Here is a 19,294-nt window from a genome sequence, read left to right as displayed (position 1 = left end):
GAGTCACTTCACCATGAAAAGTTGTCACAGTTTTTCAAGGAATTAGGAGTGGTTGCAGTCCTTGAGTGATGAGTCACGCTTGGACCATTCAAGTCTTGGACCCCCACAGACAGCTGTCCCCATGTCACGTCAAGGTGGTGATCACGTTACAGTCGGGATCCCACTGCTTTGTAATGTTGTTACTATATATAGGGAGCAGCTGATGAGCTAAGTCAGCTGTAATAGCAAGGCTTTCAAAAACTGGGTGGTGTGTCAAGTTGTAAGTGAGGAAGTTTTTCTTCTGGGACTTTTTCACAATAGAAGAAAGTCACGTCTGACCAAGTTCGGTGGTCAAAGAAGAACTGTGCCCCAAAATGACACTTCCCGTACAACAGACTGAAGAGCAGAGACTCTACCAGCAAACTTTGCTTCAAGATGGTCTCAAGGATATGTTAGACAACAACAAGTTCATTGACTGTGTTTTAAAGATAAAGGACAAGGAATTTCCATGCCACCGGCTGGTCCTGGCAGCTTGCAGTCCTTACTTTCGAGCCATGTTCCTTTCAGACTTAGAAGAGAGCAAGAATAAGGAGATTGACCTCGAAGATGTAGATCCTGACGTGATGGGAAAGATACTTCATTATATCTACACTTCTGAGATTGAGATTACGGAGAAAAACGTTCAGGATATATTCTCAGTAGCCAATATGTTCCAGATCCCATCTATTTTCACCGTATGTGTCTCATTCCTTCAGAAGAAGTTGTGTCTAAGTAACTGCCTGGCGATCTTTCGTTTGGGTCTCATGTTGGATTGTCCTCGTCTGGCTGTCTCCGCTAGGGACTTCTTATGCGATCGCTTCAACCTAATCACCAGAGACGATGAGTTCTACCAATTGTCTCCTGATGAACTCATCGCTATTATATCCAGCGACGCCCTGAATATTGAGAAGGAAGAGGAAGTGTTTGAGATTGTCATGAAGTGGGCTGCCAAGGAGAAAGAAAACCGTGTCAAGGCACTGCCAGTGATCTTCGAAAGTATTCGCTTTCGTCTGATGCCCCAGGACTACATCCAGAACACAGTAGAGATGCATGAGTTAGTTAAATCTTGCCCGGAAGCCTTGAAGAAGCTTCAAATGGTCCAAGAGGCCCAAGGGGGCAAACTACCAGTCGTCAAAAAGAAAACATCTGGAAAATCAGGACAGGGCAACGATAGTGAGAAGGTAGTCAATGGAGATGTTGAAGATGAAGAAGAGGATGAAGAAGTCCTGCCCGGAATTTTGAATGATACGTTGAGATTTGGAATGTTCTTAAAGCAGATGATCTTCATGATAAGTGACACGGGGGCAGTTGCTTATGATCCAAGTGGAAACGAGTGCTTCTTTGCTTCTCTTTCGGCTCAGATCCCTAAAAATCACGTCAGTTTGGTAACAAAAGAAAACCAGATCTTCGCGGCCGGTGGACTTTACTACAATGAGGAGAGCAAAGATGAACCATTGAGTTCCTACTTCTTACAGGTAAACCCATATATTTTTCTAAATAAAACATGTTCTCGGGGTGAATTAAGGTTGTCATAGACATGTAGATAATTCCACCAGTTCAACCGAGATGTAGATGTTGGATAAATAATCTTCTCACCAATGGTGATTAGACCAACCAAGATAATCTGTCACATTAGTAGAAAAACAAAACTTCATTTGCACAGGTTTATGGCTGGTCCCATTTTTTTAAAATCCCTACGGCAGGAAGCTTGACAAAGTCAATATCAGGCAAATGGATCCCGCTATCTTAGTATTGCGGTTCATCTGGCAAAAAGACTTCTTCCATGGAGTGCTGACGTGTGTGTGCCAGGAAGACGCGGATTCACACTGGGGCTCATTATTAAAAACAGTGCTACGCGTTTCAACCCTGAACTAAGGTCGTCGGGTATATTATATCAGAATAAAAGGCTGAGGGTATATATATATATATATATATATATATATATATATATATATATATACATACACAAAACAAGTAGTCAAAGGGGGTGGAGATAAGAAAAGGGTATGGCTGAAAGTGTAATAAATGATGAAAGAGACAAGTATATTACATTAAGAAGTAATTAAAAAATGTTTTTGAGCAATTTAGTAAGTGGATGAAGAACAATCGTCCTACATTTCATATAAAAGATCTGTCGATAAAACTGATCAATTCATGACTTGTGCTTTATATGGTAGTCTGGAAAGTACATCGACCTACGGAATACGCTAATGTTGAAACCCGATCCCGTGGGCTTCGCTGTTTGTTTCTTTGGATATGGCAGTCTTTTAACCTTATGCACCACAATTAGTAGAAAAATTTATAGAATTTGTACCAAAACTTTTTCTCTAGCGTTATTCTTCTTGTATATAGTGATATGGAGCATGCTGGTATAACCTGGGTATCTCCTGTATATCATTATATATGTACAGCTGGTATAAGTTATACATCTTCTTGTATATAGTGATATGGAGCATGCTAGTATAACCTGGGTATCTCCTGTATATAATTATATATGTACAGCTGGTATAAGTTATACATCTTCTTGTATATAGTGATATGGAGCATGCTGGTATAACCTGGGTATCTTCTGTATATAATTATATATGTACAGCTAGTATAAGTTATACATCTTCTTGTATATAGTGATATGGAGCATGCTGGTATAACCTGGGTATCTTCTGTATATAATTATATATGTACAGCTGGTATAAGTTATACATCTTCTTGTATATAGTGATATGGAGCATGCTGGTATAACCTGGGTATCTTCTGTATATAATTATATAGGTACAGCTGGTATAAGTTATACAGCTTCTTGTATATAGTGATATGGAGCATGCTGGTATGACCTGGGTATATTCTGTATATATTTATATATGTACAGCTGGTATAAGTTATACATCTTCTTGTATATAGTGATATGGAGCATGCTGGTATAACCTGGGTATCTCCTGTATATAATTATATAGGTACAGCTGGTATAAGTTATACATCTTCTTGTATATAGTGATATGGAGCATGCTGGTATAACCTGGGTATCTTCTGTATATAATTATATATGTACAGCTGGTATAAGTTATACATCTTCTTGTATATAGTGATATGGAGCATGATGGTATAACCTGGGTATCTTCTGTATATAATTATATATGTACAGCTGGTATAAGTTATACATCTTCTTGTATATCGTGATATGGAGCATGCTGGTATAACCTGGGTATCTTCTGTATATAATTATATATGTACAGCTGGTATAAGTTATACATCTTGTATATAGTGATATGGAGCATGCTGGTATAACCTGGGTATCTTCTGTATATAATTATATATGTACAGCTGGTATAAGTTATACATCTTCCTGTATATAGTGATATGGAGCATGCTGGTATAAGCTGGGTATCTTCTGTATATAATTATATATGTACAGCTGGTATAAGTTATACATCTTCTTGTAAATAGTGATATAGAGCATGCTGGTATAACCTGGGTATCTTCTCTATATAATTATATATGTACAGCTGGTATAAGTTATACATCTTCTTGCATATAGTGATATGGAGCATGCTGGTATAACCTGGGTATCTTCTGTATATAATTATATATGTACAGCTGGTATAAGTTATACATCTTCTTGTATATAGTGATATGGAGCATGCTGGTATAACCTGGGTATCTTCTGTATATAATTATATATGTACAGCTAGTATAAGTTATACATCTTCTTGTATATAGTGATATGGAGCATGCTGGTATAACCTGGGTATCTTCTGTATATAATTATATATGTACAGCTGGTATAAGTTATACATCTTCTTGTATATAGTGATATGGAGCATGCTGGTATAACCTGGGTATCTTCTGTATATAATTATATATGTACAGCTTGTATAAGTTATACATCTTCTTGTATTTAGTGATATGGAGCATGCTGGTATAACCTGGGTATCTCCTGTATATAATTATATAGGTACAGCTGGTATAAGTTATACATCTTCTTGTATATAGTGATATGGAGCATGCTGGTATAACCTGGGTATCTCCTGTATATAATTATATAGGTACAGCTGGTATAAGTTATACATCTTCTTGTATATAGTGATATGGAGCATGCTGGTATAACCTGGGTATCTCCTGTATATAATTATATAGGTACAGCTGGTATAAGTTATACAGCTTCTTGTATATAGTGATATGGAGCATGCTGGTATAACCTGGGTATATTCTGTATATATTTATATATGTACAGCTGGTATAAGTTATACATCTTCTTGTATATAGTGATATGGAGCATGCTGGTATAACCTGGGTATCTTCTGTATATAATTATATATGTACAGCTGGTATAAGTTATACATCTTCTTGTATATAGTGATATGGAGCATGCTGGTATAACCTGGGTATCTCCTGTATATAATTATATATGTACAGCTAGTATAAGTTATACATCTTCCTGTATATAGTGATATAGAGCATGCTGGTATAACCTGGGTATCTCCTGTATATAATTATATAGGTACAGCTGGTATAAGTTATACATCTTCTTGTATATAGTGATATGGAGCATGCTGGTATAACCTGGGTATCTTCTGTATATAATTATATATGTACAGCTGGTATAAGTTATACATCTTCTTGTATATAGTGATATGGAGCATGATGGTATAACCTGGGTATCTTCTGTATATAATTATATATGTACAGCTGGTATAAGTTATACATCTTCTTGTATATAGTGATATGGAGCATGCTGGTATAACCTGGGTATCTTCTGTATATAATTATATATGTACAGCTGGTATAAGTTATACATCTTGTATATAGTGATATGGAGCATGCTGGTATAACCTGGGTATCTTCTGTATATAATTATATATGTACAGCTGGTATAAGTTATACATCTTCCTGTATATAGTGATATGGAGCATGCTGGTATAAGCTGGGTATCTTCTGTATATAATTATATATGTACAGCTGGTATAAGTTATACATCTTCTTGTATATAGTGATATAGAGCATGCTGGTATAACCTGGGTATCTTCTCTATATAATTATATATGTACAGCTGGTATAAGTTATACATCTTCTTGCATATAGTGATATGGAGCATGCTGGTATAACCTGGGTATCTTCTGTATATAATTATATATGTACAGCTGGTATAAGTTATACATCTTCTTGTATATAGTGATATGGAGCATGCTGGTATAACCTGGGTATCTTCTGTATATAATTATATATGTACAGCTAGTATAAGTTATACATCTTCTTGTATATAGTGATATGGAGCATGCTGGTATAACCTGGGTATCTTCTGTATATAATTATATATGTACAGCTGGTATAAGTTATACATCTTCTTGTATATAGTGATATGGAGCATGCTGGTATAACCTGAGTATCTTCTGTATATAATTATATATGTACAGCTTGTATAAGTTATACATCTTCTTGTATTTAGTGATATGGAGCATGCTGGTATAACCTGGGTATCTCCTGTATATAATTATATAGGTACAGCTGGTATAAGTTATACATCTTCTTGTATATAGTGATATGGAGCATGCTGGTATAACCTGGGTATCTCCTGTATATAATTATATAGGTACAGCTGGTATAAGTTATACAGCTTCTTGTATATAGTGATATGGAGCATGCTGGTATAACCTGGGTATATTCTGTATATATTTATATATGTACAGCTGGTATAAGTTATACATCTTCTTGTATATAGTGATATGGAGCATGCTGGTATAACCTGGGTATATTCTGTATATATTTATATATGTACAGCTGGTATAAGTTATACATCTTCTTGTATATAGTGATATGGAGCATGCTGGTATAACCTGGGTATCTTCTGTATATAATTATATATGTACAGCTGGTATAAGTTATACATCTTCTTGTATATAGTGATATGGAGCATGCTGGTATAACCTGGGTATCTCCTGTATATAATTATATATGTACAGCTAGTATAAGTTATACATCTTCCTGTATATAGTGATATAGAGCATGCTGGTATAACCTGGGTATCTCCTGTATATAATTATATAGGTACAGCTGGTATAAGTTATACATCTTCTTGTATATAGTGATATGGAGCATGCTGGTATAACCTGGGTATCTTCTGTATATAATTATATATGTACAGCTGGTATAAGTTATACATCTTCTTGTATATAGTGATATGGAGCATGATGGTATAACCTGGGTATCTTCTGTATATAATTATATATGTACAGCTGGTATAAGTTATACATCTTCTTGTATATAGTGATATGGAGCATGCTGGTATAACCTGGGTATCTTCTGTATATAATTATATATGTACAGCTGGTATAAGTTATACATCTTGTATATAGTGATATGGAGCATGCTGGTATAACCTGGGTATCTTCTGTATATAATTATATATGTACAGCTGGTATAAGTTATACATCTTCCTGTATATAGTGATATGGAGCATGCTGGTATAAGCTGGGTATCTTCTGTATATAATTATATATGTACAGCTGGTATAAGTTATACATCTTCTTGTATATAGTGATATAGAGCATGCTGGTATAACCTGGGTATCTTCTCTATATAATTATATATGTACAGCTGGTATAAGTTATACATCTTCTTGCATATAGTGATATGGAGCATGCTGGTATAACCTGGGTATCTTCTGTATATAATTATATATGTACAGCTGGTATAAGTTATACATCTTCTTGTATATAGTGATATGGAGCATGCTGGTATAACCTGGGTATCTTCTGTATATAATTATATATGTACAGCTAGTATAAGTTATACATCTTCTTGTATATAGTGATATGGAGCATGCTGGTATAACCTGGGTATCTTCTGTATATAATTATATATGTACAGCTGGTATAAGTTATACATCTTCTTGTATATAGTGATATGGAGCATGCTGGTATAACCTGAGTATCTTCTGTATATAATTATATATGTACAGCTTGTATAAGTTATACATCTTCTTGTATTTAGTGATATGGAGCATGCTGGTATAACCTGGGTATCTCCTGTATATAATTATATAGGTACAGCTGGTATAAGTTATACATCTTCTTGTATATAGTGATATGGAGCATGCTGGTATAACCTGGGTATCTCCTGTATATAATTATATAGGTACAGCTGGTATAAGTTATACAGCTTCTTGTATATAGTGATATGGAGCATGCTGGTATAACCTGGGTATATTCTGTATATATTTATATATGTACAGCTGGTATAAGTTATACATCTTCTTGTATATAGTGATATGGAGCATGCTGGTATAACCTGGGTATCTTCTGTATATAATTATATATGTACAGCTGGTATAAGTTATACATCTTCTTGTATATAGTGATATGGAGCATGCTGGTATAACCTGGGTATCTCCTGTATATAATTATATATGTACAGCTAGTATAAGTTATACATCTTCCTGTATATAGTGATATAGAGCATGCTGGTATAACCTGGGTATCTTCTGTATATAATTATATATGTACAGCTGGTATAAGTTATATATCTTCCTGTATATAGTGATATGGAGCATGCTGCTATAACCTGGGTATCTTCTGTATATAATTATATATGTACAGCTGGTATAAGTTATACATCTTCTTGTATATAGTGATATATGGCATGCTGGTATAACCTGGGTATCTTCTGTATATAATTATATATGTGCAGCTGGTATAAGTTATACATCTTCTTGTATATAGTGATATGGAGCATGCTGGTATAACCTGGGTATCTTCTGTATATAATTATATATGAACAGCTGGTATAAGTTATACATCTTCCTGTATATAGTGATATGGAGCATGCTGGTATAACCTGGGTATCTTCTGTATATAATTATATATGTACAGCTGGTATAAGTTATACATCTTCTTGTATATAGTGATATGGAGCATGCTGGTATAACCTGGGTATCTTCCCTATATAATTATATATGTACAGCTGGTATAAGTTATACATCTTCTTGTATATAGTGATATGGAGCATGCTGGTATAACCTGGGTATCTTCCCTATATAATTATATATGTACAGCTGGTATAAGTTATACATCTTCTTGTATATAGTGATATGGAGCATGCTGGTATAACCTGGGTATCTTCTGTGTATAATTATATATGTACAGCTGGTATAAGTTATACATATTCTTGTATATAGTGATATGGAGCATGCTGGTATAACCTGGGTATCTTCTGTATATAATTATATATGTACAGCTGGTATAAGTTATACATCTTCTTGTATATAGTAATGTGGAGCATGCTGGTATAACCTGGGTATCTTCTGTATATAATTATATATGTACAGCTGGTATAAGTTATACATCTTCTTGTATATAGTGATATGGAGCATGCTGGTATAACCTGGGTATCTTCTGTATGAATTCACATATATATCACAGATTACAGTAGAGATAACAGGTGGATGTGCTGAGTATAGGACGCAGCTATTTCAGTTCTCGTCTGATAGGTGATTGGTAGCTATTTGTAAATGATTACTCAGCATAGTGAGAGCAGTAACACAGCAGCAATCTGGCACTTTGCTCTGACACAGGGTGCCTGGTCTCATCACTTTTAAAGGACCCATTCTACTTTCTGTAAGAAGGTTGGGGTCGGGTGTAACAAGACATGACTCGACCTCCTGCAATAGATAAAATGTGGGCCAGGCATAGGGGGGGCCTCACAGGACATCGGCAGCAGCTCAATCACAAGTTCGTACTGCTGTGAAGACCATGCTATGAAAGGGTTAACAACCAGGCAGATCTGTCCCAGTGACATTAATTAGGATATTTGCCAAACTGCTCCAGTACTCGAAGGAGAATCACTGATAATTGTATCCTCCCAGAAAATGTCCTGTATCTGCCTTGTAGGCGTAACTAGGAAAGACTGGGCCCCATAGCAAATTCTTGACCGCCCCCCCCCCCCCCCCCCCCGGTGCCACAAGCAGGCCCCCTTATAAATAGTGCCCCCTGTAGAATGTGCCATACAGCCCCCCTGTAGACAGTGCTATATAGCCCCGCCTATAGACAGTGTCACACCCCATTTGTAGATAGCGCCCCCCCCACTTCCCCCTTGTAGATAGTGCCATACAGCCCCCTGTAGATATCGCCATAAAGCCCCCCACTGTATATAGCGCTATACAGCTCTCACTGTATATAGTGCCACACAGCCCCCTCCCTTCTGTATAGATTGAGCCACACTCTGCCCCCTGTAGACAGAGCCACAGCCCTCCCCATGTGTATAGTGCCACACAGCTCCCCCTTGTGTATAGTGCCACACAGCTCCCCCTTGTGTATAGTGCCACACAGCTCCCCCTTGTGTATAGTGCCACACAGCTCCCCCTTGTGTATAGTGCCACACAGCTCCCCCTTGTGTATAGTGCCACACAGCTCCCCCTTCTATATAGTGCCACACAGTATCCCCTTGTGTATAGTGCCACACAGCTTCCCCTTGTGTATAGTGCCACACAGCTCCCCCTTGTGTATAATTCCACACAGCCCCCCTTTATGTATAGTGCCACACTGCCCCCCCCTTGTGTATAGTGCCACAAGGCAATGGCGCATCCGAGAAAGTTGTATCAGCCAGGGGGATGTCACTCAAGCATGGAAAGGTGGGTTTGGAGGCGGGACTATGTGACTCTTCAGGATAGCGGCACCGCGCCATGACCCTCTAATGAGTAATTAGCATATAGTGTGCCTCGTTTTAAAAGAGGATTTTAAGGATTTTGCTGCATCTAAAAAAAACATGCAAGGGAATGTTTGGAAATATTGTCAGGTCATGTATTACCGCATGGTGGCGGTTCAAGGGGTTAAAACTACCTGACAGGTTCCCATTAAATATACAATGAATTGAGAACAATTCCATCTGCCCTGCAATTTTGTTATTCTAAATATATCCTATATAATTACAGATCCAGAACCAAACTCTGACAAATATACAGTACCACAACCAAGCTCAGTAAATATATACAGCACAAAAACCAACCTCAGTACATATATACAGCACTAGACCCAAGCTCTGACATATATACAGCACCAGAACCTAGCTCAGTACATATATACAGCACTAGAACAAACCTCAGTACATATATACAGCACCAGAACAAATCTCCGTACATAAATACATCACTAGAACCAAGCTCTGACATATATATAGCACCAGAACAAAGCTCAGTACATATATACAGCACTAGAACCAAGCTCAGTACATATATACAGCACTAGAACAAAGCTCAGCACATATATACAGCACCAGAACCAAACTCATTAGATATATACAGCACCAAAACCAATCTCATACGTATATACAGCACCAGAACCAAGCTCAGTACTTACATACAGCATCAGAACCACGATCAGTACATATATTCAACACCAGAACAAATACAGCTCAATTTAGGGCAACCCCTGCCATATAGGTTTGTACGGCGTAAAACTACAGCTCTCAGCATGGCCCGAACAATGGTGAGGATATGCTGGGAGATGCTGTTTCACAAAAAAAAAATCATACCACCATCATCTCGCTGCAGATCATACAGTGACTACAGTGCTGATTAGAAGCAGAATAAATATTTACATTAAGTGACTCACAGGTGACGACGCAGATTATAGTTCTTTTCTTCTCCCTCCGGTCCAGACATCTATGATGGATTTCTACTGGCCACGATACATTTCTGCAGTTTTCCGCTCAGATGTCTTCAGCTTCTCACTTTTAAAATATTTCTGCACCTATAAACGAAGTTAAAATTCTCAACACCTCTAAATATAATAAAGCACCATACACTGCATCTCTAACTATAATAGCACCATACACTGTGTCCCTGATTATAATAGTACCATACACTGACACAAACACCCCTGTAGATAGTGCCCCCATAGCCCCCTGTAGATAGTGTCCCGCATACAGCCCTCTGTAGATAGTGCCCACATATGGACTCCAGAGCTGCAAGGAAATAGTAATAACCACTGAGCCACCATGCTGCCCTACATATAGCTTCCCCTATAGACAGTGCTCCACGTATAGCCCACCTCTGTAGATAGTCTTACATATAGCTCCCCCTGTATATAGTGTCCCACATATAGCCCACCCCTGTAGACAGTGCCCTACATATAGCCACCCTGTTGCTAGTGCCCTAAAAAATAGCTCATCTATAGATAGTGCTCTACATATAGCCCACCCCTGTATAGTGTCTCATATATAGCTCCCCCTGTATAGTGTCTCATATATAGCTCCCCCTGTATAGTGGCCCACATATAGACCCCCCTGTAGATAGTGCCCCACATCCCCACATATAGACACCCCGTAGATAGTGGCCCACATATAGACCCCCCTGTATATAGTGGCCCACATATAGACCACCCCTGTATATAGTGGCCCAAATATAGACCCCCCTGTATATAGTGGCCCACATCCCCACATATAGACCCCCCTGTAAATTGTGCCCCACATGCCCACAGACAGACCACCCCTGTAGCTAGTGCCCCACATCCCTACATATAGACCCTCCCCTGTATATAGTGGCCCACATATAGACGACCCCCCCTGTAGATGGAGCCCCCACTGTACGTAACGCCACTCAGTTTTATGAGAGAAAAAACAAAAAACTTTACATACTCACATGATCCCGTTCCCACGCTGTTCACTGGCGATGCAGACATGCTCTCTTCTGAGCATGTCTGCTGGAGCTGAACGACGCGTTGTTCAATGACGCTGATTAGCGGAGCAGAATGACTTGCCCCGTCAATCAGCGCCTTTCAAGCACCGAAGCGGCGCAATAACGTCATCGCACCACTAGCCAATCAGCGTCATTGTAAGGCGCTGAGTACTTGGGCACGGAACATGCCTGGCCATTCAGCGCTAATGCATGTATTTGGCTGTCGCTAGCACCGGGGCCCCCTCCGGTGCTAGCGACGCCTACAGGCATGAGAGGGCCTGTGTCGCCCGGCCCATACTTGGAGGCTCGGTGGCGCGGGCTCCATAGTAAGGGTGCTACCGCTGTAGCAGCCATAACAGCTGCTGGCGGCCCCACCGGGCATATGGGGGGCGTGTTGGCTGGTGACACGGGCCCCGTAGCTACCACTACGGCTGCTACCGCGGTATTTACGCCACTGCATCCTGAGAACATGGGGGCAGTATAAGGCGAGAATCAAACATGCCGTTTTTGTGGGAGATTTTGGCTTAGTTTTTTTATTCAAAGCCAGAAGTGGTAACAAAAGGAAGGAAGTAAACAAAGAAAAGACTAATGCATTATTTTTGTGTCCACTCCTGCATTTGGCTTAAAAAAATTGCAACAAAAACTGCATAAAAATGTGTGTGTGATCCTAACCTTACAGGACAAATATTCTTTTAGATAGGGGACAGTATTAAAGTAGATATAGTCTTGTATATAGAAGCAGTATTATAGTAGTTATATTCTTGTATGTAGGGGGGCAGTATTATAGTAGTTATATTCTTGTATATAGGGGGCAGTATTATAGTAGTTATATTCTTGTATATAGAAGCAGTATTATAGTAGTTATATTCTTGTATATAGGGGGCAGTATTATAGTAGTTATATTCTTGTACATAGGGGGCAGTATTATAGTAGTTATATTCTTGTATATAAGGGCAGTATTATAGTAGTTATATTCTTGTATATAGGAGCAGTATTATAGTAGTTATATTCTTGTATATAGGAGGCAGTATTATAGTAGTTATATTCTTGTATATAGGAGCAGTATTATAGTAGTTATATTCTTGTATATAGGGAGCAGTATTATAGTAGTTATATTCTTGTACATAGGGGGCAGTATTATAGTAGTTATATTCTTGTATATAGGAGCAGTATTATAGTAGTTATATTCTTGTATATAGGAGACAGTATTATAGTAGTTATATCATTGTATATAGGAGGCAGTATTATAGCAGTTATATTCTTGTATATAGAGGCAGTATTATAGTAGTTATATTCTTGTATATAGGGGGCAGTATTATAGTAGTTATATTCTTGTATATAGGTGCAGTATTATAGTAGTTATAGTCTTGTATATAGGGGCAGTATTATAGTAGTTATATTCTTGTATATAGAAGCAGTATTATAGTAGTTATATTCTTGTATATAGGGGGCAGTATTATAGTAGTTATATTCTTGTATATAGAAGCAGTATTATAGTAGTTATATTCTTGTATATAGGGGGCAGTATTATAGTAGTTATATTCTTGTATATAGGTGCAGTATTATAGTAGTTATAGTCTTGTATATAGGGGGCAGTATTATAGTAGTTATATTATTGTATATAGGAGCAGTATTATAGTAGTTATATTCTTGTACATAGGGGGCATTATTATAGTAGTTATATTCTTGTATATATAGGGGGCAGTATTATTGCAATTATATTCTTGTATATAGGGGCAGTATTACAGTAGTTATATTCTTGTATATAGGAGCAGTATTATAGTAGTTATATTCTTGTATATAGGGGCAGTATTATAGTAGTTATATTCTTGTATATAGGGAGCAGTATTATAGTAGTTATATTCTTGTACATAGGGGCAGTATTATAATAGTTATATTCTTGTAAATAGGGGACAGTATTATAGTAGTTATATTCTTGTATATAGGAGCAGTATTATAGTAGTTATATTCTTGTATATAGGGGCAGTATTATAGTAGTTATATTCTTGTATATAGGGGCAGTATCATAGTAGTTATATTCTTGTATATAGGGGGCAGTATTATAGTAGTTATATTCTTGTACATAGGGGGCAGTATTATAATAGTTATATTCTTGTACATAGGGGACAGTATTATAGTAGTTATATTCTTGTATATAGGGGCAGTATTATAGTAGTTATATTCTTGTATATAGGAGCAGTATGATAGTAGTTATATTCTTGTATATAGAGGCAGTATTATAGTAGTTATATTCTTGTATATAGGGGGCAGTATTATAGTAGTTATATTCTTGTATATAGGGGGCAGTATTATAGTAGTTATATTCTTGTATATAGGGGCAGAATTATAGTAGTTATATTCTTGTATATAGGGGGTAGTATTATAGTAGTTATATTCTTGTATATAGGGGGCAGTATTATAGTAATTATATTCTTGTATATAGGGGGCAGTATTGTAGTAGATATATTTTTGTATATAGGAGGCAGTATTATAGTAGTTATATTCTTGTACATAGGGGGCAGTATTATACTAGTTATATCCTTGTATATAGGGGGCAGTATTATAGTAGTTATATTCTTGTATATAGGGGCAGTATCATAGTAGTTATATTCTTGTATATAGGGGGCAGTATTTTAGTAGTTATATTCTTGTATATAGGGGCAATATTATAGTAGTTATATTCTTGTACATAGGGGGCAGTATTATAGTAGTTATATTCTGGTATATAGGGGCAGTATCATAGTAGTTATATTCTTGTACATAGGGGGCAGTGTTATAGTAGTTATATTCTTGTATATAGGGGGCAGTATTATAGTAGTTATATTCTTGTATATAGGGGCAGAATTATAGTAGTTATATTCTTGTATATAGGGGGTAGTATTATAGTCGTTATATTCTTGTATATAGGGGGCAGTATTATAGTAATTATATTCTTGTATATAGGGGCAGTATTATAGTAGATATATTTTTTTATATGGTGGGCAGTATTGTAGTAGATATATTTTTGTATATAGGAGGCAGTATTATAGTAATTATATTCTTGTACATAGGGGGCAGTATTATAGTAATTATATTCTTGTATATAGGGGCAGTATTATAGTAGATATATTTTTGTATATGGTGGGCAGTATTGTAGTAGATATATTCTTGTATATAGGAGGCAGTATTATAGTAGTTATATTCTTGTATATAGGAGCAGTATTATAGTAGTTATATTCTTGTATATAGGGGCAGTATTATAGTAGTTATATTCTTGTATATAGGGGGCAGTATCATAGTAGTTATATTCTTGTATATAGGGGGCAGTGTTATAGTACTTATATTCTTGTATATAGGAACAGTATTTTAGTAGTTATATTCTTGTTTATAGGGGCAATATTATAGTAGTTATATTCTTGTACATAGGGGGCAGTATTATAGTAGTTATATTCTGGTATATAGGGGCAGTATCATAGTAGTTATATTCTTGTACATAGGGGGCAGTGTTATAGTAGTTATATTCTTGTATATAGGGGGCAGTATTATCGTAGTTATATTCTTGTATATAGGGGCAGTATTTTAGTAGTTATATTCTTGTATATAGGGGCAGTATTATAGTAGTTATATTCTTGTATATAGGGGCAGTATTATAGTAGTTATATTCTTGTATATAGGAGCAGTATTATAGTAGTTATATTCTTGTACATAGGGGGCAGTATTATAGTAGTTATATTCTTGTATATAGGAGCAGTATTATAGTAGTTATATTTTTGTATACGGTGAGCAATGTTATATTAGATATATTCTTGTACATAGGGGGCAGTATTATAGTAGCTATATTCTGGTATATAGGGGCAGTATCATAGTAGTTATAATCTTGTACATAGGGGGCAGTGTTATAGTAGTTATATTCTTGTATATAGGGGGCAGTATTATAGTAGTTATATTCTTGTATATAGGGGCAGTATTATAGTAGTTATGTTCTTGTACATAGGGGGCAGTATTATAGTAGTTATATTTTTGTATACGGTGAGCAGTATTATATTAGATATATTCTTGTATATAGGAGGCAGTATTATAGTTAGATTCTTATATATAGGGGAAAGTATTACAGTAATTATATTCTTGTATATATGGGGCAGTATTATAGCAGTTATATTTTTGTATATAGGGGGCAGTATTATAGTTACATTCTTGTATATAGGGGAAAGTATTACAGTAAATATATTCTTGTATATATGGGGCAGTATTATAGTAGTTATATTCTTGTATATATGGGGCAGTATTATAGTCGTTATATTCTTGTATATAGGGGCAGTATTATAGTAGTTATATTCTTGTATATAGGGGCAGTAGTATAGTAGTTATATTCTTGTATATAGGAGCAGTATTATAGTAGTTATATTCTTGTATATAGGGGCAGTATTATAGTACTTCTATTCTTGTCCATAGGAGAGGATAGACGTGTGCTTGTGAGCTCACTGTTAGGACTATGCATGGCTTCTGACCCAGGTGGAGGGGAGGGGTCCTGGGCTGATGATCCTGGGAAAGCCCAGAGTCTGGAGTTTGGCCTGCAGCATGGAGATGGTGGAGGTGATGATCTGGAAATGGTGGCTGGTGAGTCAACTGAATCTCATGATGTTGGTGAATTGTGCACAAAAATGACAAAGAAAAATATCTTTAAAATGGAAATGCAAGTTTGCAAATTGAGAACTGAAATTAACCAAGAGACTGATCCAAAGGCAAAGCTGATGAAATGTGAGTGTCTGGATGTTTGCACACGTGAGCTGGTGATATTGAAGGAGAGATTGCAGAAAGAATCATGCACAGTACCCAAAATAAAGAACTGGGCAATTGAGAACAAAAGGGAGACCAGAGCCCAAACTGTGAAGAGAAAAAATATCATTGCAAAAAAAGACACTGACTATAAGACTGTGTATAATATTGTGGAGCAGGGAAACCCTGGAAGATATGAGTGCGCAGTGGCTGGAGAATCACATCTCTCATCATGTGTGGGGTCTGTGCAATCAGCCAACACAAATGCTGCTAAAGCTGCAGAGAAATGTGTGCCAGCTGACGAGGGGTTAACTGCAGTAGACTCTATGTGCAGTACAGATGAAGTGAATGCGAGTGGCACTCCTGGGAGTGAGCAAGAAAGTGCCTCATGTCCTGATATTATAAGTGAGACCTCGCTCAGCGCGGTGATTGACAGTCTGATATCTGATGAACCAGCGGCACAGGCTGAGGCGGACATTGCAGACCCGGTTCTGGAGGTTCAGCCGTCCGCAGTGTCAGTGAATGGAGTGCAGGTTACACAGCGATCAGGAGCAGACACAGGAGGATCTGCAGTACAATCAGCTGAGGAGAGGTCCAGTCCTGACCCACCTGCTGACAGACCTCAGTACAGGAGACTGTTCTCCAGCGTCACAAGACCGACTAACCCCACACCTCAGAGGAGGAACGCAGTCAGAATCAGGTACTCAGGTCCAGAGGAAAACCTCCCCTCCAGACTCTACATTGGGAAAGTTTTGTTGAAGGAGTTTATGAAGTTTAAAGCTTATGAGGTGTTCGCTCTGATCCACGTTCCCTCCAGCAGGAGTTATGACATCAGTTTCAAGCTGCAATATAGTCTAGACTTATTCTGGAGTATTTATAACGATACAAAGGAGCACGCGATGTGGGAGCATCTACATGTCATCCAGCTGACTAAACCCCAGGTAGTCACCGCCACCGTCCTGTTCCAGTCTGAGGTGGTGGCTCTGGCAGATTTGCAGCACTGGTTGAGCAGATATTGTGAGGTGAAGAGACTGCCAACAAAGATCTATGATGAAGAGGAGATCTGGAATGGAGGATATTCTGTCAAGATCCAGCTGGTTCAGGAGAATGGAGTGACCAGACATCTGCCGCACTCCTTCTACCTGGGCTCGGAGAGAGGCATATGTTACTACCCTGGTCAACCGCGACTGTGCCATAGATGTGGGGGCAGACACCTGGCATTCAACTGTTCCCGTATTAAGTGCTCACTATGTGGTCAGTTTGGGCATGTGAAGGACGATTGTACAGGACCTGTCATCTGTAACCTGTGCTTAGGACCTGGACATACATTCCGGGAGTGTCCACATGCAGAACATAATAAAGAAGAGACCTTTAAAGAAGCCATGGAGGAAGAGCAAGAGGATGTCTCCATATGTGTAGATACAACCCCAGAACCTGGAAGCCCCAGCGAGGATGTGAGCCAAAGTACCAGAGACCCTGCTCCAGAGACGAATGTCCCATCTGTGGATGCTGCACAAGTGTCACCAGCCACTGAAAATAGAGGTCATGCTAAAAGTAAAATATCCAGTCACTCTGTCACCAAACATCTGCCCGACACCAGTAAGGAACCAGCTGATCCAGCCGCAGCGACCAGTAAAAAAACAGCTGGGCCAGCCGCAGCGACCAGTAAAAAACCAGCTGATCCAGCCGCAGAAACCAGTATCGATGAGGAGGGATTTCAGACGGTTAAAAGGAGAAGTAAAACAGATGATTCCTCTAGGAAAAAAATCACTGCTGCAAAGAAATCACCGGAGTCTCCAGTGCTGGCGATAACTGGGGGACGTTCCTGTGCGCTGGGGGAAGATGACCAGGAAGAAGAAGCAGAGATGGAGCAAGTCTCCTCACACAACCCAGATGACGAACCTCAGGATGAAGACGCTGACCCCCCAATGTCCACCAAAAGATGGGGTGTAACGGGACATAGCAGTGGAAGAAGGAAAAAAAGTAGGAAAGACATGTAACCCGGATGAGGCTGAAAATCCCCTCCATCAATGTGAACAGTGTGAAGAATAGGAGCAGGCGGCGGGCGATATTCCAGCGTCTGTCTGACAACAAAACCAATGTCCTCTTTATACAAGAGACTTATCTACAGAGTAATGTCCCTGCTGTGTCCCTGCAGTCACCACATCTAGTTGGACAGTGAAACTCTCAGCTGCTGTATGGAGACTTCTAGCCCGAACTCCGTTTATATCATAGAGGTTCACTATATGCCATAAATATGGTGACCGTGTACCCTCTGTGGTGTGCGCGATGCTGCCTGGTCACCAATAAAGAAGAACTCTCCTGTAATACTGTCTAGAATAATATCATGGAAAATAGTTGAAACAATCTATACTGGCGCAATATTCATGTATTATAGTTGGTGTATTGATTGTGATGTTATTAAGAGACAAATGTTTTATTTTCTTTATCTGTTATGAGTGTATTGCAAAGGTATTGTAATATTTTGTTGCAAGTTTTCAAATAAAAAAGATAATTATAGTAGTTATATTCTTGTACATAGGGGGCAGTATTATAGTAGGTATAGCCTTGTATATAGAAGGCAGTATTATAGTAGTTATATTCTTGTATATAGGAGGAATTATTATAGTAGTTATATTCCTGTATATAGGGGCAGTATTATAGTAGTTATATTCTTGTATATAGGAGGAATTATTATAGTAGTTATATTCTTGTGTATATAGGAGCAGTATTATAGTAGTTATATTCTTGTACATAGGGAGCAGTATTATAGTAGTTATATTCTTGTATATAGGAGCAGTATTATTGTAGTTATATTCTTGTATATAGGGGTAGTATTATAGTAGTTATATTCTTATA

The 19,294-nt window shown here is 37.9% G+C and overlaps 1 protein-coding gene across 1 annotated transcript in view; it reads left to right on the top strand.

Moving 5' to 3' along the window:
- Positions 1 to 353: 353 nt before the first annotated feature.
- KLHL40 (kelch like family member 40) overlaps positions 354 to 19,294 on the top strand; it is a 33,511-nt gene continuing 14,570 nt past the window's right edge. The window contains exon 1 of the mRNA XM_075828781.1: positions 354 to 1,493. Coding sequence (XP_075684896.1) covers positions 354 to 1,493 — 1,140 coding nt within the window. The remainder of the gene's footprint in view (positions 1,494 to 19,294) is intronic.

The sequence above is a fragment of the Rhinoderma darwinii genome, chromosome 5 (assembly GCF_050947455.1).
Source record: "Rhinoderma darwinii isolate aRhiDar2 chromosome 5, aRhiDar2.hap1, whole genome shotgun sequence".
Taxonomy (NCBI): Eukaryota; Metazoa; Chordata; class Amphibia; order Anura; family Rhinodermatidae; genus Rhinoderma; species Rhinoderma darwinii.
Note: the sequence above shows the minus strand (reverse complement) of the source record. Positions and strands in the feature narration are given on the sequence as shown.